The 20,592-nt window shown below is 39.8% G+C and overlaps 1 protein-coding gene across 1 annotated transcript; it reads right to left on the reverse strand.

Annotated features, from left to right (window-relative positions):
• Positions 1-8,513: 8,513 nt before the first annotated feature.
• LOC147856062 (uncharacterized) lies at positions 8,514-9,083 on the reverse strand. Its single transcript, XM_087329092.1, has one exon. It carries the CDS (start codon positions 9,081-9,083, stop codon positions 8,514-8,516), a length of 570 nt encoding a protein of 189 aa, XP_087185218.1.
• Between the last annotated feature and the right edge of the window lie 11,509 nt (positions 9,084-20,592).

Raw genomic sequence — 20,592 nt, forward strand, 5'->3', positions numbered from 1 at the left:
ATGGTTTTGGTAGGAATAAATCTAGCCAATTTTGTTAGTCTATCAACGACAACCCAAATGGCATTGTGACCCCTTTGTGTACGAGGTAAACTAACAATAAAATCCATCGAGATACTTTCCCATTTGTTGTTGGGAATATTTAAGGGATGTAAAAGACCAACAACTTTAAGTCATTCCGACTTATTAACCTGACATTGTAAGCATTGAGTCACGTATTTATCCACGTCAGAGCGCATCTTAAGCCAGAAAAAGCACTCGAGATGCGAAAGAGTGTGCGTTGTATTCCAAGATGACCAGTAGATGGTGCATCATGACATTCATGAAGAGTTTTTAGTTTTATGTTTGGTAAATTTGGAACACATACCTTTCCACTACGGTAGAGCAAACTGTTTGTAATGTGAAAGGTCGCCTTCGAGGGTAGGGTACTAGTGACATCATCTAAACTAGATTCAACTTTCGTCTAGTATTTTGAGAAATAACTATCATCAAGGTATTTCCCTCGAAGGTGATCTAAAAGATTAGATTTTATATCCGTGAAGCTAAGCATGTTAACTTCTTTAATGCGACTAAGGGCATCTGCAATGGTGTTCATAAAACCCTTGCAATACCGTATGGAAAAATCAAAATCTTGCATAAGGTCAGCCCAACGGCCTTTACGACCAACAAGATCTGGCTGGTCACAAAAATACTTCAAGGATTGATGGTTCTTTGTAACCACAAATTGATTTCCATATAGATAATGTTTCCATATTTTTAGTGCATGTATTATCGCGAACAACTCTTTCTCTTGAAACGAATACCGAGATTGAGTAGCATCAAACTTTTTACTTTCAAAAGCGATAGGGTGACCCCCTTGATAAAGGACGACACCAATAACATAATCACTAGCATCAGTTTCGATTGAGAAAGTCTTGGAAGGGTCCGGTAATAGAAGAGTGGGAGCTTGACACACATGCTCTTTGAGTGTCTCAAATGATGTCTCAAGTTTTTCATTCTAGGAAATTGGTTTGACAAACTTGCGTGGATGATCTTTTAAAAGGTTAGTGAATGGTGTAGTCAATTTGGAATAGTTACGAATTGATTTTCGTAAAAATCTAACAAATCCTAAGAATGCTCGAAGTTCACGAATATTACGAGGAATGGGCCAGAGTTTAACCTTTTCAATACGAGAAGGTTCAATTTCAACGCCATTTTCCATAATTAAATGACCTAGGTACATAGATTTTTGGAAAAAATCACATTTTGAATGTTTGCATAAAAAGGGTTGTCACGCAACTTTTGCAAAACAAATCGAACATGTTGAACATGATCTTGCAAGGTACAACTATATATAAGAATATCATCCAAGAAGACGACAACAAAATCACCGAGTTGATCTTGGAAAACGTCATTCATCGCTTGTTGGAATGTGGCTGGAGCGTTAGTCAACCTAAAAGGCATGACGAAAAACTCATAATGGCCATAACATGTATGAAAAGCAGTTTTAGGAATATCATCATCGGCAATGCGAATTTGATGATAACCTGTTCCTAAGTCAATTTTCGTAAAATATCGGGCCCCATGCAAACGATCAATCAAATCATTGTCATGAGGTAACGAATATGCATTTTTATTGTCATTTTATTCAAATGACGATAATTGATACACATTCTCCATGAACCTTCCTTCTTCTTAATTAATAGAACTGGTGCACCCCAAGGTGATTTATTATACCTAATGTGACCCATACCAAGTATTCCATAGGTTGTTTATCAATCTCACCATCTTCTAATCAACTAAGTCGATAAGGTGAAATGCTCACAGGAGAAGCACCGGGGATGAGTTCAATTTGATGGTTCACATTACGTTTTGGTGGTAAAGTAAGCGACAATTCGTTAGGAAACACGTCTTGAAAATCGTATAAAATAGAGTCGAGTAATTATCATTCATAATGCGGTAATTGTGTGGCATCAATATTAAAATAATAAAATTGAAGTGCAGGATCAATTACACATGAATAAATTGATGAACTAGAATACTCACTTAAAGATTTATAAGACACAAGTGCACGAGAAGGAAGTTTGGAACATTGAATAAAATGTTTATAATTATTAAGTTCAAATGTGATTGAGTGATTAACCTAATCAATGGACAAAGAAGGGTTTTTATTAAAAAACCAAGGGTATCTTAAAATGACATCTACGGATTGTAGTTTCATAACATGAAAGTCAAGCTTCTCCAGATAGGTATCTATTTGAATTGACTATTGACAAACAATCCCACTGATGTATTGAACACCTCCATTTGTCATGTGAACATGATAGATATGATCACTTGCGTTTATGTGGAGTTGCATTTGCTGCACCAAGTGATCATTAAGAAAATTTTGAGAACTACCGGAATCAAACAAGAAATGTGCTTGTGTTCCATTGATATACCTGACTGCTCGGAATAAATCATTAGGTCCAAGTAAATATGAAGGAAAAGTGCATTCACATGAACTTAAGTGGTTGGTATGAACTTCAATCACATCAAAAGACTCACCTGTGTGACTCGTAGATTTGTCTTGAGGAGGAGTGTTCATTGACTTCCTCTCAAGACAACGACATGTATCCTTTGTGTGACCCCGCTTCTTGCAATATGCACAGAAGAGGTTTGGTTTGTTTGAGTTATAGTCAAGAGTTTCATTGGATTACTTACGTTTCCCAATGAACTTGACATTCCGAGTTTTGGCGAACTCAGGTTTATTGTGGTATTTCTTGGAAGTCCTATGGTACCAAAGTACAATGTTGACGGCTTTCTCGAAAGTTGTGGGGTCCTTGTCATGGACAATCCAATGGTAATCCCCATTGGGAATACCATTCAAAAAACAAGCGACAAACCATTTCTCACCTGTAAGTCCTGATTTTGGGATATGGGTCCGAGCATGATGCACATAATCCTCGAGAGAGCTAAATGACTTACTCGACAACGTGAGCAAGTGTTGTGCTTGTTCGGTTTGAGAAGGTGGCTACAAGAATGGTTTCTTAATAACATCAACGAAACCTTCCCAAGTTGTGGGTAAGTTCTTTGCAGTCCTTAGGTCGCACCACCAAGTAGCAGCTCGGCCACCTAAGTCACGATCGACATAACCAAATTTTATAGCATTGGGCTTGGGATGGACCTCAAATTGAGACTTGCAACGACCAAGCCAAGTGCTAATGGCCTCCTCGGTTCTTTCTTTCTTATCTCCCTTGAATGGCGTGACTATGAAAGAAGGTTCATCTTCTTTCTTGGACTCTATAGTAGATTCTTGGAATTTCTTTTCCAAAACCCTAAACCCTTGCCTCATTTCAACCAATTGATTCAAGGTAGTAGTGAGCAATTGCTCAATAGTGATCTCAGTTTATGTGTGAGATGCGAATTGCGGTTGAGAGGTCTCGGTCGGAGAGATCGCTCCAATAGTGTTCAAAACTTGTTCCATGATGCAAGTTGTGTGTACACAATATAAATAAAGAGGTTTAGAAAATACACAAGCAAAATGAATGCTTGAAATTTTGATTGGAAGAACTTTATCCAAGAAAGCATCTCATGTCTTTACCCCTCTAGACATATGAGATGTGATTCAAGATCCGATAACTATGGTAACACTATGGTGTTTTAAAAACCATGGGGGAAAACATAGCAAAGATATCTTTTTCAGATCTTTATCTTGAATAATCATGGCGGCCCCCCGAGGCTCAACCATGGTTCTATGATCAATGTAATGTCCTAGTTAGCCTTATATAAAAATGCCAATTCAGCATGTATTGATATGGTCGAGAAAGTGTATTACATGCAAAAACAAGTGCACTCGCAAGTAATATTCTAGTCTTGCGAGTAGCAAGCAAATGTTATGAAAAAAAAGAGAAAAATAAGTCACTACCTATAAGAGTCAAGAAGTGACGAAAACAAGGTTCAAAAACCATGCGTTGTCTACTAAAAAAAATTGCCACAAATAAATGGATGGTGCGAGGTATGCACATATCCATCCCTATTTGGTGGTTGTAATTTGCACAAGTGTGACATAAGTCACAAGTTGATACAAGTGGTGGTGATGGTGTGCGCAAAGATGTAGTACTAAAATCTATGAGTAAAACATCAATAGGGGAATTCATGTGGTTTTACTCGAGTTCTAAGGCTCGATAACATAAGTTAAACCTAGATGACCCATGGGAAAAAATGGTTCAAAAAGTGGCATGTTGCCCACTCAATAAGAAAAAATAGTTTACATGGAAACATTACATCATAAGTAAATGCACGCAAATGCTTTAAACGTGAAAAGTAATGGTAAAAACAAAGAGAGTGAAGTGTGAGTGGGTAGATGTCAATCACAAGAAAAACTTAAGAAATCGGGAAGATAATTTGTATAATTAGAAAATAAGTAGAATAATAATCAATTAGGTGTATGAAACATTAAGCATGCCATAAGGTAAGAAACCCTAGGGTAGTCGACATGCACCTCCTCAAGACCACCAAATCCCATAGAATCACCCAAGTGATGGCTCAATAGAGAGTAGAGTGGCATAGGTAAACGACATACACCTCGTCAAGGCCACAACATCCCATAGAATCGGCCAACTGATGGCTCAATAGAGAGTAGAGTGACATAGGTAGGCGACATACACCTCGTCAAGGCCACAACATCCCATATAATCTGTCAAGTGATGGCTCAATAAAGGAAAGGGTGGCATACTCAACATCATATGCAAAAGGGCCATGAGGTGAGCATGTGCGATTAGGGCAAACACACTCGACCTGATGCACAAGAATAATTATTATTGTAAGAAATGGCTCAAGAGAGGGGAGAGTGGGATATACATCGCAATATGCAAAAGGGCCATCAGTTGAGTGTGTGCGATTAGTGCAAACATGCTCGACCCGATGCACAATAAGATTGTAAATCATGTCATCGTAGAAAGAAAACAAACGAAAATGTAATACAAATTTAATTCGACCAAGAAGAACGCATCATAGAAAAGAAGAGAGATCGATAAAGAAGAATACCGGGTTAAGAATGTTGTTTTGATCTTGAGAAGAGCATGATGAGCCTTGTTAGATCCCCATCGCTCACACACACAAAAAATCAAAACAACAAAAAAAACAAATTAGTAAATGCTTTGTTACCACTGTTAAGAGTCTAATATTAATCAATAGTCTACCAAAATAAAGTAAAAAGAAGGAAAATAGATTGGATAGAAGAACCCGTTCCACCCGACCACCCCCGAGCTATGATCTAGACATAACCAACCTACCACCGACATCCCATACCACTAGATATTAGGATGAATAATACCTTGGAAGAGATAACACGATCGTCAACACCAAACCCTAGCTCGCACCACTAGTGTCTAAGACAGTAGCCTTCCGACATAATGTGCTTATGAGGGTAGCTAAGCCTCATATTTATACCTCTTCCTATGCCCCTTGAATAGATGTGCCTTTCTATAAGGCTCTCCATTCATTGGTTGTCCAAATCATGATAGTGCATGCACCTATCATTCCTTCTATCCAATCATATTAGTCCCCTCTTTAACATTAGTGAACATACCCTTCACTTATGTAAATATTAGTGACCTACGCTCACCTACGTTATGTGTACATAACATGATGGGACTCAACCTCCATGGCACCCCCCGGAATGTGGTGCACTCAAACAATCCCAACTAGCAAGCAGTCCCAAATTGAGTTGGGACAATCCCAAACAACCCCAATTAGAGTTGGGATAGTCCCAAGGAGTGATAAACAGAGTTGGGACAGTCCTGATCCACACATAGTCGCAATCTGAGTTGGAACTCAGTTAAGGAGGTAGACCTAGTCCCAGTACTTGTCCCAAAAGGGGCGTCATCTTGGGTTGGGATAGCCAGTCCCAATGTCTAACCCTCCCAAAAACTAGTTAAACACCAATATCATTACTCCGCCTCTCATTGTAGTCTTGAACACTCTCTAGCCCCTCATATGTTTTGGTTTGTCCCAACATTGGGATTGTTGCAATGTTGTATCTCTTTCTTATAATATAAAACATCTTTTTGTCCCAATCACATTTTTGTGCATTTTGAGACCCCCATAATCTAGGGGCATAACAAGGGGGTTTGCCTTTAGGATTAGCTCTAAATGATATGGATTAGCAATGGGCAATTGCTTCTTTTATACTATTCAGGTGGAAGTTGGTACTCAGTGTTTTATACAATGTCTGATATCTTCGCAAATTTGGCAAGTTCTGTCTCGATATTATTAGACGCCAACACAATACAATGTGTGTACCTAAGAAAGCTTTTTTGTGTCTGTCTCGGCATTGGTATCTTTAGTGTCTTGTATCCTATGGGTGCACGTGTGTGAGTGTGCTTGCGAGCACGGTAAACCGGACCGTAGTCCGCGTACTTATTATTATGCGTATAAATATATATATATGAAAATATCTATCGGGCATTCTGTACATACTGCACGCGAAGGGCCAGCGAGTGTGCATTCCGTGTACGCGCATGCTCTTCCTCTACACATTCCGGTCGTATTCCGGGACGTGCCCGGACCGTTGTCGTGAAAATCCCTCACTATGTTTAGATCATGAGGCGGAACCGCCAAGGTTATGGACGGGAAGGAAATACGGCTCACACGCATAACACAAGGAAGTCTTACACAAACAAGGCACTAGTATTCGAACATGTTTGTGAAAAGGAGATGTGTATTGGCAAGCCCGAATCAACCCCTAGTCACAAGGCGAACGAATGAACGTGAGGAAGTCTTACACACGGACACACAAGGAGAGGTGCGTGAGCAAGCCCAAAAAACCCCCTTGTCACAAGACACACAAACAGATAAGCACAAATGACAATAACATATAAGACACGCAAGTTTGAATGCCTTTGTGAAAGGAGAGGTGCATGGGCAAGCTTGAAACGCTCCCTTGTCACAAGACACACCAACAAATAAGCACAAATGATGATAACATATAAGATACATAAGTTTGAATGCCTTTGTGAAAGGAGAGGTGCATGGGCAAGCCCGAAATGCTCCCTTTTCACAAGACACACAAACAAATAAGCACAAACGATGATAACATATAAGATACATAAGTTTGAATGCCTTTGTGAAAGGAGAGGTGCATGGGCAAGCCCGGAACGCTCCCTTGTCACAAGACACACAAACAAATAAGCACAAATGACGACAACATATAAGACACGTAGGTGAAACCAAACATTATTTTATTGCAATATAATAGATTCTTTTATAAAATAAAAATCAATTTTACAACGGGTTTGATATGAATATGAGAGATAATTTATAAAGGAAGGGGGAAGAGAGGTGGAGGAAAGAAGAAAGTGGAATATAGAAGAAGGTGATTCTTTGTTGATTATGCCTCTCGAAGTTGTTGATCCGTCTTCTTTTGCCTTCCAATTGAGTAGAGCTTCCACATTCCTTCTCCCTCGCCCCCTTCTTCACTAGAATAGGCTCTTATTTATCGGTTTAGGATTGCTTGCCTTTTTCCCCTAAAAAAAGCTTGTCTATATGAGTCGACTTTTCTTTTCCTCACTATTTCTGTTTTCTAGACCCACATTTCACATGCAAGATATTCTTGAAAAGCTCTTTGGGTTAGCTTTCTTATGCATCTTTTCGTTTCTAATTTGGACATCTGACGAGGAAATTATGAGCTTTTTTCTCTACTGTGGTCCTCATATCCACGCGTGCTTCTTTTTTTCTCTATCCATCTTTTTCTCTACTTTTGTCTACTTTTGAAAACCACTTCTAACTTAATATTCATCATTATTTATTGTAAGGTTCAATTCTTTGACCATTTATTTATAAGGAATTGTCTTTGGAAAATGAAAAAGTATTTTTGCTACCAATAAAGTTGACTTCACAATACTAGTTTATTTGAACTACTATTTTACTTCTTTTTTAGGGTGGTTTCACACTGTGTTAGAAACATCACGACATCCACCCCACCATGCCTGCACATCCTTCGGTATGTGCCAATGATTGTTAACTGCTATTACTTATTCTTTTTGAACCTCAAAGTCTAGAGGTTCGATTTGAGGACTTGTGGTCTCTCTTCTCTTAAAGTTCTTGATTCTCTCCTTGCTATCAGCAAAGCAAGTCGAGTTCCATCTAACTCCGCTAGAAAATAGGTTGCCTTGTTTTCAATTTCCTGAACCACGTATGGGCCAAACCATCGTTTCACGAACTTTCGAGTAGTGTTATGCTGATTATCAAGGTTGCTATCATAGACAAGTACCCAATCTCCTTCTTCAATTTTTCTTAGACGAGGATGATGCTTTTTATCAAAATTCTCCTTGTTCCTCAATCGAGCCTCACGTAACCATTCTATTGCTAACGCAACATCTTTGGGTTTCCGTTCTAATTGTTGGATCCTTGTAGCTAGCAAGTCTTCTCGACTCATCTCCTCTTGCCATGGCAAAGCCGTCCATGAGGTAGCACTTTGCTCGCTAGGCATTATTGGTTTTTGCCCTAATATGAACTCAGCCGGCATATATCCTGTAGTCGTGCTATGTGTAGTTCTATTGGCCCACAATGCATATGGTAATAATCGTGGCCAGTCCCCCATCGCAAGCCTTTGCTAGAGCTTTTACAATCTGGTTATGTCCTCGCTCCACCTTTCCATTTGCCTTCGGGTTGTATGCCATAGTAAGTGATAATTTGACGCCTATCCTTGAGAAAAACTCTTTAGCTTCATTTGCATCTAATTCTCCTCTATCGGCTACTATTTTGCCGACACATCCATATCGACAAATAACATCTTCAAGGAGAAACTTGTAAACTGCCAAAGTTGTTTTATTCCTTAGTGCCTGACCTTCTACTTGGTTGGTGAGATCATCTCTTGCTAGCACGAGGTATCTCATTTGCCACAATCCCATTGGCATAAACACTATGTCTACCAACCACTTATAGTGCATTGATAATGGATATGTTGGATGAAGTTCATCCCTATGTCGAACATTCGAGTATAATTGGCATTGCGCACATGTTTCAACATAGCTTGCAAAAGTTGCCCATATACCTTGATGACCTGCCCACACACTATCATGAAATTCAGCAATTAGTGTTTGTTGATCTTGTTTCTGGCACATCACTCGAAGTGGAGTTCCATTCTTCCTCTTTGGAAAGTTCCATAGATGTCCTTTGAGGAAGAACTTGTAGGCCTTCTTCCTAATTCTGTAGAAGTCTTCCTTTGACCATGATTCATCCTTTGTAAGAGAGCTTAAGTACTTGCCAATTTTGATGAATTCACTCTCATAATCGTCTACTTTAAACACCACTAGCACCCGAGCACAAGAAATCGTAAAGAAGTTTAGGCCAAGATCCTCTTCATCGGAGCGCAGATCTTCTTCACCCTTGTACCTTGCCCTTGTATCGGCCACCACATTATGCTTCCCAGTTATATGTAGAATCTTGGGGTTGAGTGACTTGATATAGGCAATCCATCGTAGCATAGCAATATCCGGTGTAGCACAACCGGATATCATCCCGAGAATAGGTAGATAATCGGTTTCGATTATGAACACGTTTGTGTTCACAAGTGGAAGGATCGCGCATTCCACTTATACATTCCTTTTATAATCTTGCGATTGTAGGCGATTTTCAGAAACTTGATACACCAGTATCACATGTTTTAAATAGCATGTAAATTTTGTTAATTTTTTGAGATTTTACAAGTTTCAAAATGATCATTTTTAAAATTGAATAGTTTTTCAATAAATGCTTAAACGTTGATGGTTTCAAAATATGAAAAACTTAAAGAAAATCACAATGGTTAACTTAACACACAAGTTAAGATTAATGGTTTCACCATCTGGACAAGATGTAGGTTCCAGAAGTGGAAGTTACATCTATTATTAGACTTGAAAATGCTTTAAGTATAAGAGGTAACATTGTAATCCTTAATGCCATCATCTATAAATTTAGTACTCATTAACATCCATAAATTCACAACTCAAGAAATGTATACAATATTCATAAACAATTTTGATAAATCCATAACTCCTAAACTGTAGATGATATTCATAAACTGTCAAAACTGCCAAACTTAGACGTAAACATTAATATATCAATTTGAACATATCACATACTTATCAAGGTATGCACAATGCTCTCCTCTTCTTCATTTTGAGAGCTACCCTACAAAATTTGTGAAGTAAATGGAATTTGCAAGGTTCAATTACCATCAACATAATTATTAGTGGTTTTTTGTTAATCAAGGAAGCACATGTTCACCGTAAGGTATCTTGTTATGCAACATAATTCTTTACAACATCAATATGCATCTTTTACTCTTGTCAAAACAAATATTTTAGTACAATTCGAGTTCATGTAAACCGTAAACCTCTTTTATTTGAAAAAAAAAAAATTCTAAACATGAACTTCATACATTGTATTGAGTTGATGTAAAAAATAGAGTTTTCATCACAATTCCATACAATGTATCAACTTTATGTTCAAAGTTTTTTTTCCCAAACTAAAATAAATAAATAAATCAATCAAACTTGACTTGATGAAAAAACCAGATTTTTCACCACAATTCAATAAAATGTACCTAGTTTATGTTTAAAGTAATTTTTTTCATTTTTTTTCATTTTATTATTATTATTATTATTTATTTATTTATTTTAAAAACTTTAAACATGAATTCGATACATTGTATCAACTTGTGATGAAAACTCTAGTTTTTTTATCATTTCCACTTTTTTTTTTTTAAAAACAACCAAAAGGACCCAAAATAAATAGAAAAAAACCAAAATTGTTTTTTTTAAAACCCCCCAAAAAAACTTTTAAACATGAACTCAATACATTGTATCGAATTCATGTGAAAAAGTCAGCTTTTCGACACGAAATCGATACAATGTATTGAGTTGGTCTTGAAAAATCTGTTTTTCAACATGAATTTGTTACGGTGTATCGAGTTCGTGTTTAAATGCTTTAAACACAAACTCAATACATTGTATCGAGTTCCTGTCAAAAAACAAAGTTTTTCAACACGAACTCTATATGGCGTATCGAGTTCACGTTGAAAACTGTTTTTTTAAACACGAACTCGATATGACGTATCGAGTTTGCGTTCAAAACTCTGTTTTTAAAAACGAACTTGATACGCCATATCGAGTTCGTGTTTAAAAACAGAGTTTTCAATGCGAACTTGATACAATGTATCGAGTTCATGTTTAAAGTTATTATTATTATTATTATTATTATTATTTATTTTTTGTATCTATTTTGGGTTTTTTTTTTTAAATTGTTTATGAAGTGATGAAAAAACTAGAGTTTTCATCACAAGTCGATACAATGTATCAAATTCATGTTTAAAGTTTTTTTTCCCAAAAAACAAATTATAAATAAATAAATAAAATATCAAAAAAATTTGGAAAAATTACTTTAAACATAAACTCTATACATTGTATTGAATAGTGGTGAAAAAACTAGTTTTTTCATCAAGTCAAGCTCAATTGTTTTATTTTTTATTTTTTTAAATACGAGAAAAAAACTTTGAACATGAATTTGATACATTGTGTAATTGTGATCAAAAATTTGTTTTTTACATCAACTTGATATAATGTATGGAGTTCATGTTTAGAAATCATCTTTTTATTCAAATAAAAGAGGTTTAGGGTTTACAAGAACTCGAATTGTACTAAAATCTCTATTTTTACAAGACAAAAAGATGTATATCGATATTGCAAAGAAGTATGTTGCACAACAAGACACCTTATGGTGAACATGTGCTTCATTGATTAACAAAAAACCATTAAGAATTGTGTTGATGGTAATTTAACCTTGCAAATGCCGTTTACATGGTGTATAAAATATTCTCGTGGTTCTTAATCACCACGTCAAGCACTTAATGTTGATCTTCATAGTTTGGTTCATCTACAACAGAGAAACATTTATGTGGAACTAGGGATGACAATACGAGCATAACTCAGGTGACAAGGAAACTTGCAATAACTCAAGGTGGGGATATTATTAGCTACACATGTAGATGGCCATCAACTAGGGCACCAATTCTGCATTGGTAAAGTTTTGGACGTGGTGATGGATTAAACTTCTGTAATACATCTATCATTGACATTAGTGAGTTGGATATCATTGTGTATGACTTTACACTAACAAAAGTTGGATGTTTAAGGATGAGAACGATAGACATAATAAAAATGATATTACCAAGACTAGAAGATATCTCAAATTGAAGGTGAACAAGTTTTAGTGCACACAATTTGGAGACACCATTTAGTGAAGACAATGATTTGATTGGTACATTTGAAAATGAGGAGGAAGAGTCATAATTGTATATTAGCTATAGTAGTGATTCTTAGGAAAGGAATGATGATAGTGATGCAAGTAACTCTTAAATGTATTTTTTGTGCAACGATATGTAAGAAATTTAGACAATATTTTATCGAATGAAATAAAAAAGGTTATTGTTTTGAAATCTTTCGCTTATGATTTTGTTAGGATCTAAAATACTACTAGCTGTAATTTCTTCTTAAAAATACACAAAGTTACTTTTCGTATTTGGCCAAAATTTGGCATTTTTCAATTTTAACAAATGGTGAAAATTTTAGCCTTTTCATCAAGTTTTTGAGAACATGTGATATTGGTATCAAGGTGTTTTGTGAAATGGAAAAAAAAGCCCCAAAATCAAACGATATTCCTTATCCTTCCATTTGTGCGCGATCCTTCCATTTGTGAACGCGAACGTGTTTATGACTTCCGTTCCAATAAGTTAGTCACGATCTATTTTAATCACGGATACTATCCCCGATAAGGTAGTCAGCTTTGCGCAATGTTGGAGCTTCCAATAATAGTTTCTTCAAATTTTGAACCGCGTAGGTATGCTCGTCTTCCCATTCAAACTTCTTACTTTTCTTTAGTAGTCCATACGATGGTTCAACGACATGGGCATAGTGTGGAATCCATATGTGGTAAAACGCACATGCTCCCAAGAATCTTCTCACCTTTGTTTGGGACTCACACTCCTCTTTCATCTCTTGGATAGCATTCACCTTGGATGGAGATGGCTTCCAGCCATAAGATCCACACAAGTGTACTACTACCAATATTTTTGGTTGACTGAATGTGGACTTCTCTCCCGAAAACGTAAGATTTGCATCCTCAAGCTTTTGCAACACCTTCTCGCTATCCTTTATATGATCGATGATGAATTTTCGGCAACCATCTTCATCTTTTGATTCGTCTTTTAATTCCACCAAGCATCCTTTGATCGGAATGCCATCTAAGAAGGGCATTGTGATATCAGGAATACAATCCTTTAACACTTTGTTCATGGCATTCACCATATGGGCTACAGAGTTTGTCGCACCTTGGGGTAAGGTACACATCCTTACCAACCCAATCGGTGTCCTCATTGTCGTAATGTCTCTACTATCGACTGACAATTGAAATTGATCATAGCCCGAGTAGAGATTGCCAATGGAATAGATTGATCTTCCCACGAAGGCTTTGGCAAATTCATCCACGCTTGGACCAATTCCGACATTTCGGATCGTCACCTTGTTGACGGGTTGGAGATCTTGAATAAAGCTTAAGGGCCCATTCTTCTTCAGCACCGTAAACCATCTATTGGAGTACGGAGCATTGGATGGCTCAAGAATTCCCATCCTAACCTTTTCCTTTAGAAGCTCAATCAACTTCGGAATGTGAGCTCTTGGAACCGGTATCGGCTTGAGGTTCCAAGGTACATGCAGCACCGTAAATATCACCATCGGCTCTATCATCTTCGGGTCGGCACATCCGATTTCTTGTGGAGAGAAGGCGAAGGCTTTCCCATGTCTCTCAAGCATCATCCTAAACCTTTCTTCTTCTTCGGGGAGAAGGAAGTCATCCTTCCCGACTTGGAGTTTCCCTCTTGATTCATCGGAGAAGGTATGGCCTATCCCTTTTGGGTCTCTGAGACTTGGATCCTTGGTAACTTCTTTCATACTTTGCCAACTATCCTCCAGTAACGGAATAGCTACCGTCTTGACCTTCTTATCTACTAATTTATATTTTGTGTTTACTTTGACCAACTCCTCCATGACCCCTCGTCAGCATTCGTTGATGGCGGTATACATGTTGATGGAGTTTACTTGAACCGTATGTTGCTCATGAGGTCTCAAGTCCACGATACTCTCTATTTCTACGATTGTATCGTTAAATGAGGCTTCCTCCATGACCCATGATATGTTGTCTTCTTCTTCTAATATTCCTTGTTCTTTTATCCAATGTTCAAAGTTTTGAACTTGGCACTTCTCTCTCTCATCTAGTGTAGTCATCCCACATGCACCATTAGTTGCTAAATATAGTTTTCCTTCTTGCTTCTTTCTTCTTTCTTCTTTCTTCTTTCATCTTTCTTCTTTTCGGGGACTTACTTTTTCTCAAACTATCTTTGCCCATTCTTCAATAGTCCGTGTTAAAAATCCGAGGCCTCATCTCTGAGGCTATCTCGGTTCCTCTCATGATTAGCTCGCACTATCAAGAATTGAACCGACTTTTGACCATCAAGACTCTGACGTGAAATACGCGGATTAATCTTCGGCCACAACCGGAAGCGTAGATCACTTAATGACAATCAAGACACAGACGAAATGGGAATGGAGGTAAGTACACAAAACAGAAAGAGAATACACAGGATATTAATGTGGAAAACCCTAAGAGGGAAAAACCACGGGAGTCCACAGACTCCAAACTATCACTCTGTAAAAGAATACAACAGGGAGCACAGAGGCAACGACCTCTTGTTTACAATCTTCGCCTAGCGGCGGTTACAACAGAGACACAATCTCTGTATATCGCTCTCTCTCTCTCTCTTACGCACTATACAGAAGTTACACCAATAACTCTATCCTCATACCTATTAAGTTTGCCCTAGGTCATATTTATACTAATATGACTTTCGGGCTATTTACAAATATAGCCCCAATGAACTCTCTGGAACATATTTACATATATGTCCCTTCCATCCGATGAGAGGTTCTCACCGGGCCTGCAACATCCGGTTCTCACTGGGTCTTCCTTGCCGGGTACTCCACATCCGGATTCGTCCTCGGCCTATTGGCCTCGGCCGAGTTTCTCATCAACACTGTTCTTCTTAGTTCCCATCCGGAGGAACCTGTTTCCTAACAAACTCCCCCTTCACTCCGGCATGGGATGTCTTACTAGTCTGATCCGCTTCCGACATGCATCCAGCTTCTCGGGTATCAGTACTTTGGTCAGCATATCTGAGCCGTTCTCGGTCGTGTGGATCTTAGTCGGCACGAACTCTCGATCTTCTACTCGCTCCCGGATCCATTGATACCTACGTTGTATGTGCTTCGTCCTGGAATGGTACGTTGCGTTCTTAGCAAGGTGGATGGCACTTTGACTATCGCAATAGAGCCGGTATTCATCTTGCTGGATACCGAGCTCTCCGATGAAGTCCTTCATCCATAATATTTCCTTGCCGGCTTCAACAGCCTCCATGTACTCTGCCTCCATGGTTCACAATGCAACTATCGTCTGCAGCCTCAATTGCCACGAAACAGCTCCCCCTACAAATGTCATTACATACTCGGATGTAGACCGGTTGGTATCCACATCAGTCGACATATCTGAATCGGTAAAACCATCAAGTTGAGGTTTACCGGAGCCGAATCGGAGACACATATTCGAAGTGCCCTTCAGGTACCGGAGTATCCATTTGACCGCATTCCAGTGCTCCTTGCCGAGATTGCTCATAAACCGGCTCACCACTCCGACTGTGTATCCAATATCCGGTCAAGTACACACCATTGCGTACATTAAGCTCCCGATGACAGAGGCATATGGAACCTTCATCATATCTGCCTTCTCTACTTTCGTCTTCGGGCTTTGCTTACCGAATAATCTGCAGTTTGCGGGGAGTGTCGATCCAACCGGTTTCGCTTCTAACATGTTGAACCCCTGAAGCACCTTCGTCACGTATTTCTCCTGTGACAACCACAATTGCTTCTTTGACCGGTCCCGGATGATGTGCATCCCCAGTATCTGTCTTGTCGGGCCCAAGTCTTTCATTGAGAAAGTTCGGTTGAGAGCCTTCTTCAGCATCCGTATTTTGGTTTGGTCCCGTCGGACGATCAACATGTCGTCCACGTACAGAAGGAGTATCAGGAAGTCTGCACCGTCGAACTTCTTCACAAATACACAGTGATCGGCCTGCGTCTTGTGGTACCCTTGATCGGTCATGAAGGAGTCGAACTTCCGGTACCATTGTCGGGGAGCCTGTTTTAGTCCGTACAAGCTCTTCTTCAACCGGCAAACCAGGTGCCGCTTCCGTTTCTCCATGAATCCTTCCGGTTACTGCATGTAGATCTCCTCTTCGAGGTCACCGTGAAGGAATGTCGTCTTCACGTCAAGCTACTCTACCTCGAGGTCCATGCTTGCCGCTATACTCAGCACCGTCCAGATGGAAGTCATCTTTACTACCGGGGCAAATATCTCGTCGAAGTCCATGCCCTTCTTCTGCTGGAACCCCTTCACCACGATCCTGACTTTGTATATCTCGGGGGTTTTCCGCATCTCCCGGTTTCAACTTGTACACCCACTTGTTTCGGAGTGCCCGCTTTCCTTTCGCCAACTCCACCAATTTGTACGTATGGTTCTCATGCAGGGAATCCATCTCATCCTGCATGGCACTTAACCACTTTCAGCTATTGGTGTCATCCTTCGCTTCTTCGAAGCTTTCCGGCTCCCCCTCATCGGTTAGCAGCACATGCTCTGCATCTGGAAATCTCTGGGGAGCCCTTCTCTCTCTGAGAGGATATCTCTGTCTTTGGCTTTCGGCAACCGGCTCCTCTATTTTTTCTTCATCCGTGGTTTCAGCTCCTCTACTTCTTCTTCTGCCGGTTTGGTATCCACATCGTAATCGACTGGTTCCTCGAGTGTCAACCGGCTCTTAGCTGGGTGGGTCCGAATCTCATCGGAGTTCATTATCTTCTTTTCCGACTCCTAGTCGGTGTCATGATATGGCAAGACTCGAACCCATGACCTTAGGTTATATGGGTCGAGCTCTTTACCATTAGACCATCTATTGTAATACGTAGGATATTATTTTCATTTACATTTTATTATAGGAAATTAGTGTATATTCCAGATTTCTCCGGAACATTCTAGAAGCTTCAGGATTACTCCTGAAAACACTATAAAAGAGGGCACTAGGCATTATGTTGAACCAAATTGGTTCAACGCTAGTCTTAAGCCTTTTAGCCACCATTGTATATTCTCTTCATATAATACATATCTTTCTTATCATCACTCTCTCTCTCTCTCTCTCTCTCTCTTTCTCTCCGTCTTGCTCACTCCTTCCTTCTCTCGAAGAATTTCTACACCTCTCATAGTACTAATCCTTCGTTTAGTACTAATTCCTTCTCTGTCTCAGTACTGTTCCTGACAGTTTGAACCAATTTTCCTACCTTCTATCTCTCTCATTTCCTACTAATCTCTCATTCCTCTTTTTCTTTCATCCCATGGCCTCTGTTAGCGCTGAAGAATATCAATCTGTTTTCTCGGAATTTCAATGCTTGAAAGAGAAGTTCCATGCTTTGGAACAAGAAAACCAACGGTTGCTGGGGGATCTTCAGCAAATCTCCTTAGAAAAGCATCAAACGCAACAACAGCATGGGGAACTTGCGTTACGCGTGCAACAACTCGAAGCAATCATCGTAGCGATGCAACAACAAGGGCCCGGAACACAAGGGATTCATAAAGAACCCAAGATTGGCCTTCCCACGAAGTTCGATGGAACGCGATCACAGTTTAGAGGGTTCCTTAACCAGGTACGATTAGTTATCCAAATGCATCCTTCCCGATATCCACCGATGCATCACGAGTGGGTTTAGTAGGCACTTTGTTAAGTGGCTCAATGTTGTCATGGTTCGCTCCACTATTAGAAAAGGAATCTCCGTTACTCAACAATTTTGAAGAGTTTCTAGGTGAGTTTAAAGCATGTTTCGGAGATACTGACAGCATCAGGACCGCAATCAACAAAATTCGGCGATTACGCCAAGGTGACCGTCCAGCCTCCGCATACGCTGCAGATTTTCGCCTACTCGCCTCGATATCCCTTGGGATGATCAAGCGTTGATGGAGCAATTCCGTTATGGTTTACGCAACGACGTCAAGGATTTACTCTTGACCTTCCCCGAAGAGCCAAAGTCCTTAACAGAAGCAATCAATCACGCGGTGAGATGTGACAACCGCCTCTTTGAGCAACGTTCGGAAAGACAGCTACAGATGTCGAGGCCAAGATCAGAGCCCACCTACGCCTCAGTGGTAGCAAGACCTTTTCCGAGGGAGTCATATAATGCGCCTCCAACGAATACTCCGACTTCGATGGAGATTGACACTACACGTCGTCGAGGGCAATTATCCGAAGAAGAAAAGCAGCGATGCCGTACAAATCGACTATGTCTTTACTACGGTGGACCAGGACATATCGCAATAAATTGCCTCCATAGGCCAAGAAGACAGGTAAACCAAATAGTCGCTAGTTCTAATTGTACTAAACCCGAGCCTATTTCAGTAGGGATATTTGATAGTCCTAATAGTACTAATAGCCCAAATCTAGCAAACAAATTTGATGTCCTTAGTCAGTTAGAAGAAGAGTTAAACGACTAAGTTCAGCCAAAATAGGAGCCGTTTGGTTGGACAGCCCTAGATCTGTGCAGCCCATTAGTGGTTCCATTCCCTCTAAGCAAGTTAGTGATGTGTTCGTAGCCCAAGTAATAGTTAGTACTAAAAGTACCCCTCCAGTACATGTCCTAACACTCCTAGATTCCGGAGCTAACTCTTGCTTTTTGGATAAGAAATTTGCTCAAGCTCATAAGATATCCCTAAGAAAACTCCAATGTCCAGCCTCTGTAGTAGTCATTGATGGACGTCCCATTGCTTCTGGAAATATCATAGAAGAGTCAGAGCCCATTAATATTGTCCTAGATAACTTAGCATGTGTTGTATCATTTAATATTATTAGTATCCCAGAACATCCTATAGTTTTAGGATTACCGTGGTTCGAGTTACATAACCCAGACATAGATTGGAGAACAAGAGAAATCCGATGTCGACAAACCCAAGGGACAACTTAGAAGATGGCAACCATTTCGCTACGTCAGTTGCGTAAAGAAGGGCGCGAGGAGGAAATGTTCCTCTTTGCAATATCAGTAAACCCCTCCAGCACCACTAAAGAAGAATCCACCGTTCAACTTCCCGAGAAGTATCGTCATTACGCCGATGTGTTCGATAAAGTACAAGCCAACACACTTCCTCATCATCGATCGTACGATTGCCCCATCGATTTACAACCGGGAAAAGAGCCGCCATGGGGACCAATCTACAATTTGTCACCAATCTACAATTTGTCACCAATCGAGCTGGAAGTCCTTCGGGCCTATATCGAGGAGAATTTGGAAAATGGTTTCATTCGAAATTTGAAATCTCCAGCCGGCGCGCCCATTTTCTTCTTCAAGAAAAAAGATGGATCGCTTCGTCTCGTTGTAGATTACCGTGGCTTCAATAAGGTTACAATCAAGAATAGGTATGCTCTTCCCCTTATCTCAAGTCTTTTAGAACGGATCAATGGTGCCAGGTTCTTCACGAAGATCGACTTACGGGGAGCATATAACCTCGTACGGATCCGACCAGGAGACGAATGGAAGACCGCGTTTCGCACCAGATATGGGCACTTCGAGTATACGGTCATGCCGTTCGGCCTCACTAATGCACCGGCAGTCTTCTAGCACATGGCTAATGATATATTCCGAGATCTATTGGATGATTGTTTGATTATCTATTTGGATGATCTACTGGTTTATTCAAAGACCCACGAAGAACATGATTCTCATGTACTATTAGTACTAAAACGACTTCGAGAACATGGTCTGTATGCAAAGCTGGAAAAATGTAGTTTCGGGTGCAACCAAGTGGAATTTCTCGGCTACATCATTTCGTCAGAAGGCATCTCCATGGACCCAACTAAGGTCAAAACGGTGGTAGAATGGCAGACTCCGCATTCGGTGCGGGATGTGCAATGCTTCCTAGGCTTTGCCAATTTTTACCGAAAGTTCATACAAGATTACTCAAAGATCGTTCTACCTCTCACACAACTTACCAGGAAGGGACAACCGTTCATCTGGTCTGAAGAAACGGACATGGCTTTCGAGAGTCTTAAAAAGGCATTTACATCGGCTCCAATTCTAGCTCATGTCGATCCGGAAAAAGCATTCATTATCGAAGCTGACGCATCGGATTTTGCATTAGGGAGCATTCTGTCACAACAGGGGAATGATGAGAAGCTACATCCTGTGGCTTTTCACTCACGCAAGTTTGACGCCGCCGAAATTAACTACGAAATTCATGATAAGGAGCTATTGGCAATAGTGGATTCTTTTATGCAATGGAGGCATTTTCTGGAGGGATCCTCTCATCCAGTCACTGTATTTAGTGATCACAAGAATCTTGCCTACTTTCAGGATGCTCGTGTGTTGAATCGATGTCAACCTTGGTGGGCCCACTTCCTCACGCGTTTCGACTTCAAAATTACATATCGTCCGGGGAAGCACCAAGGGAAGGCAGATG

The sequence above is a fragment of the Azolla caroliniana genome, unplaced genomic scaffold, assembly GCF_043228905.1.
Source record: "Azolla caroliniana isolate FFs.n. ecotype wild unplaced genomic scaffold, voAzoCaro1.0.p SCAF_13, whole genome shotgun sequence".
Lineage (NCBI taxonomy): Eukaryota > Viridiplantae > Streptophyta > Polypodiopsida > Salviniales > Salviniaceae > Azolla > Azolla caroliniana.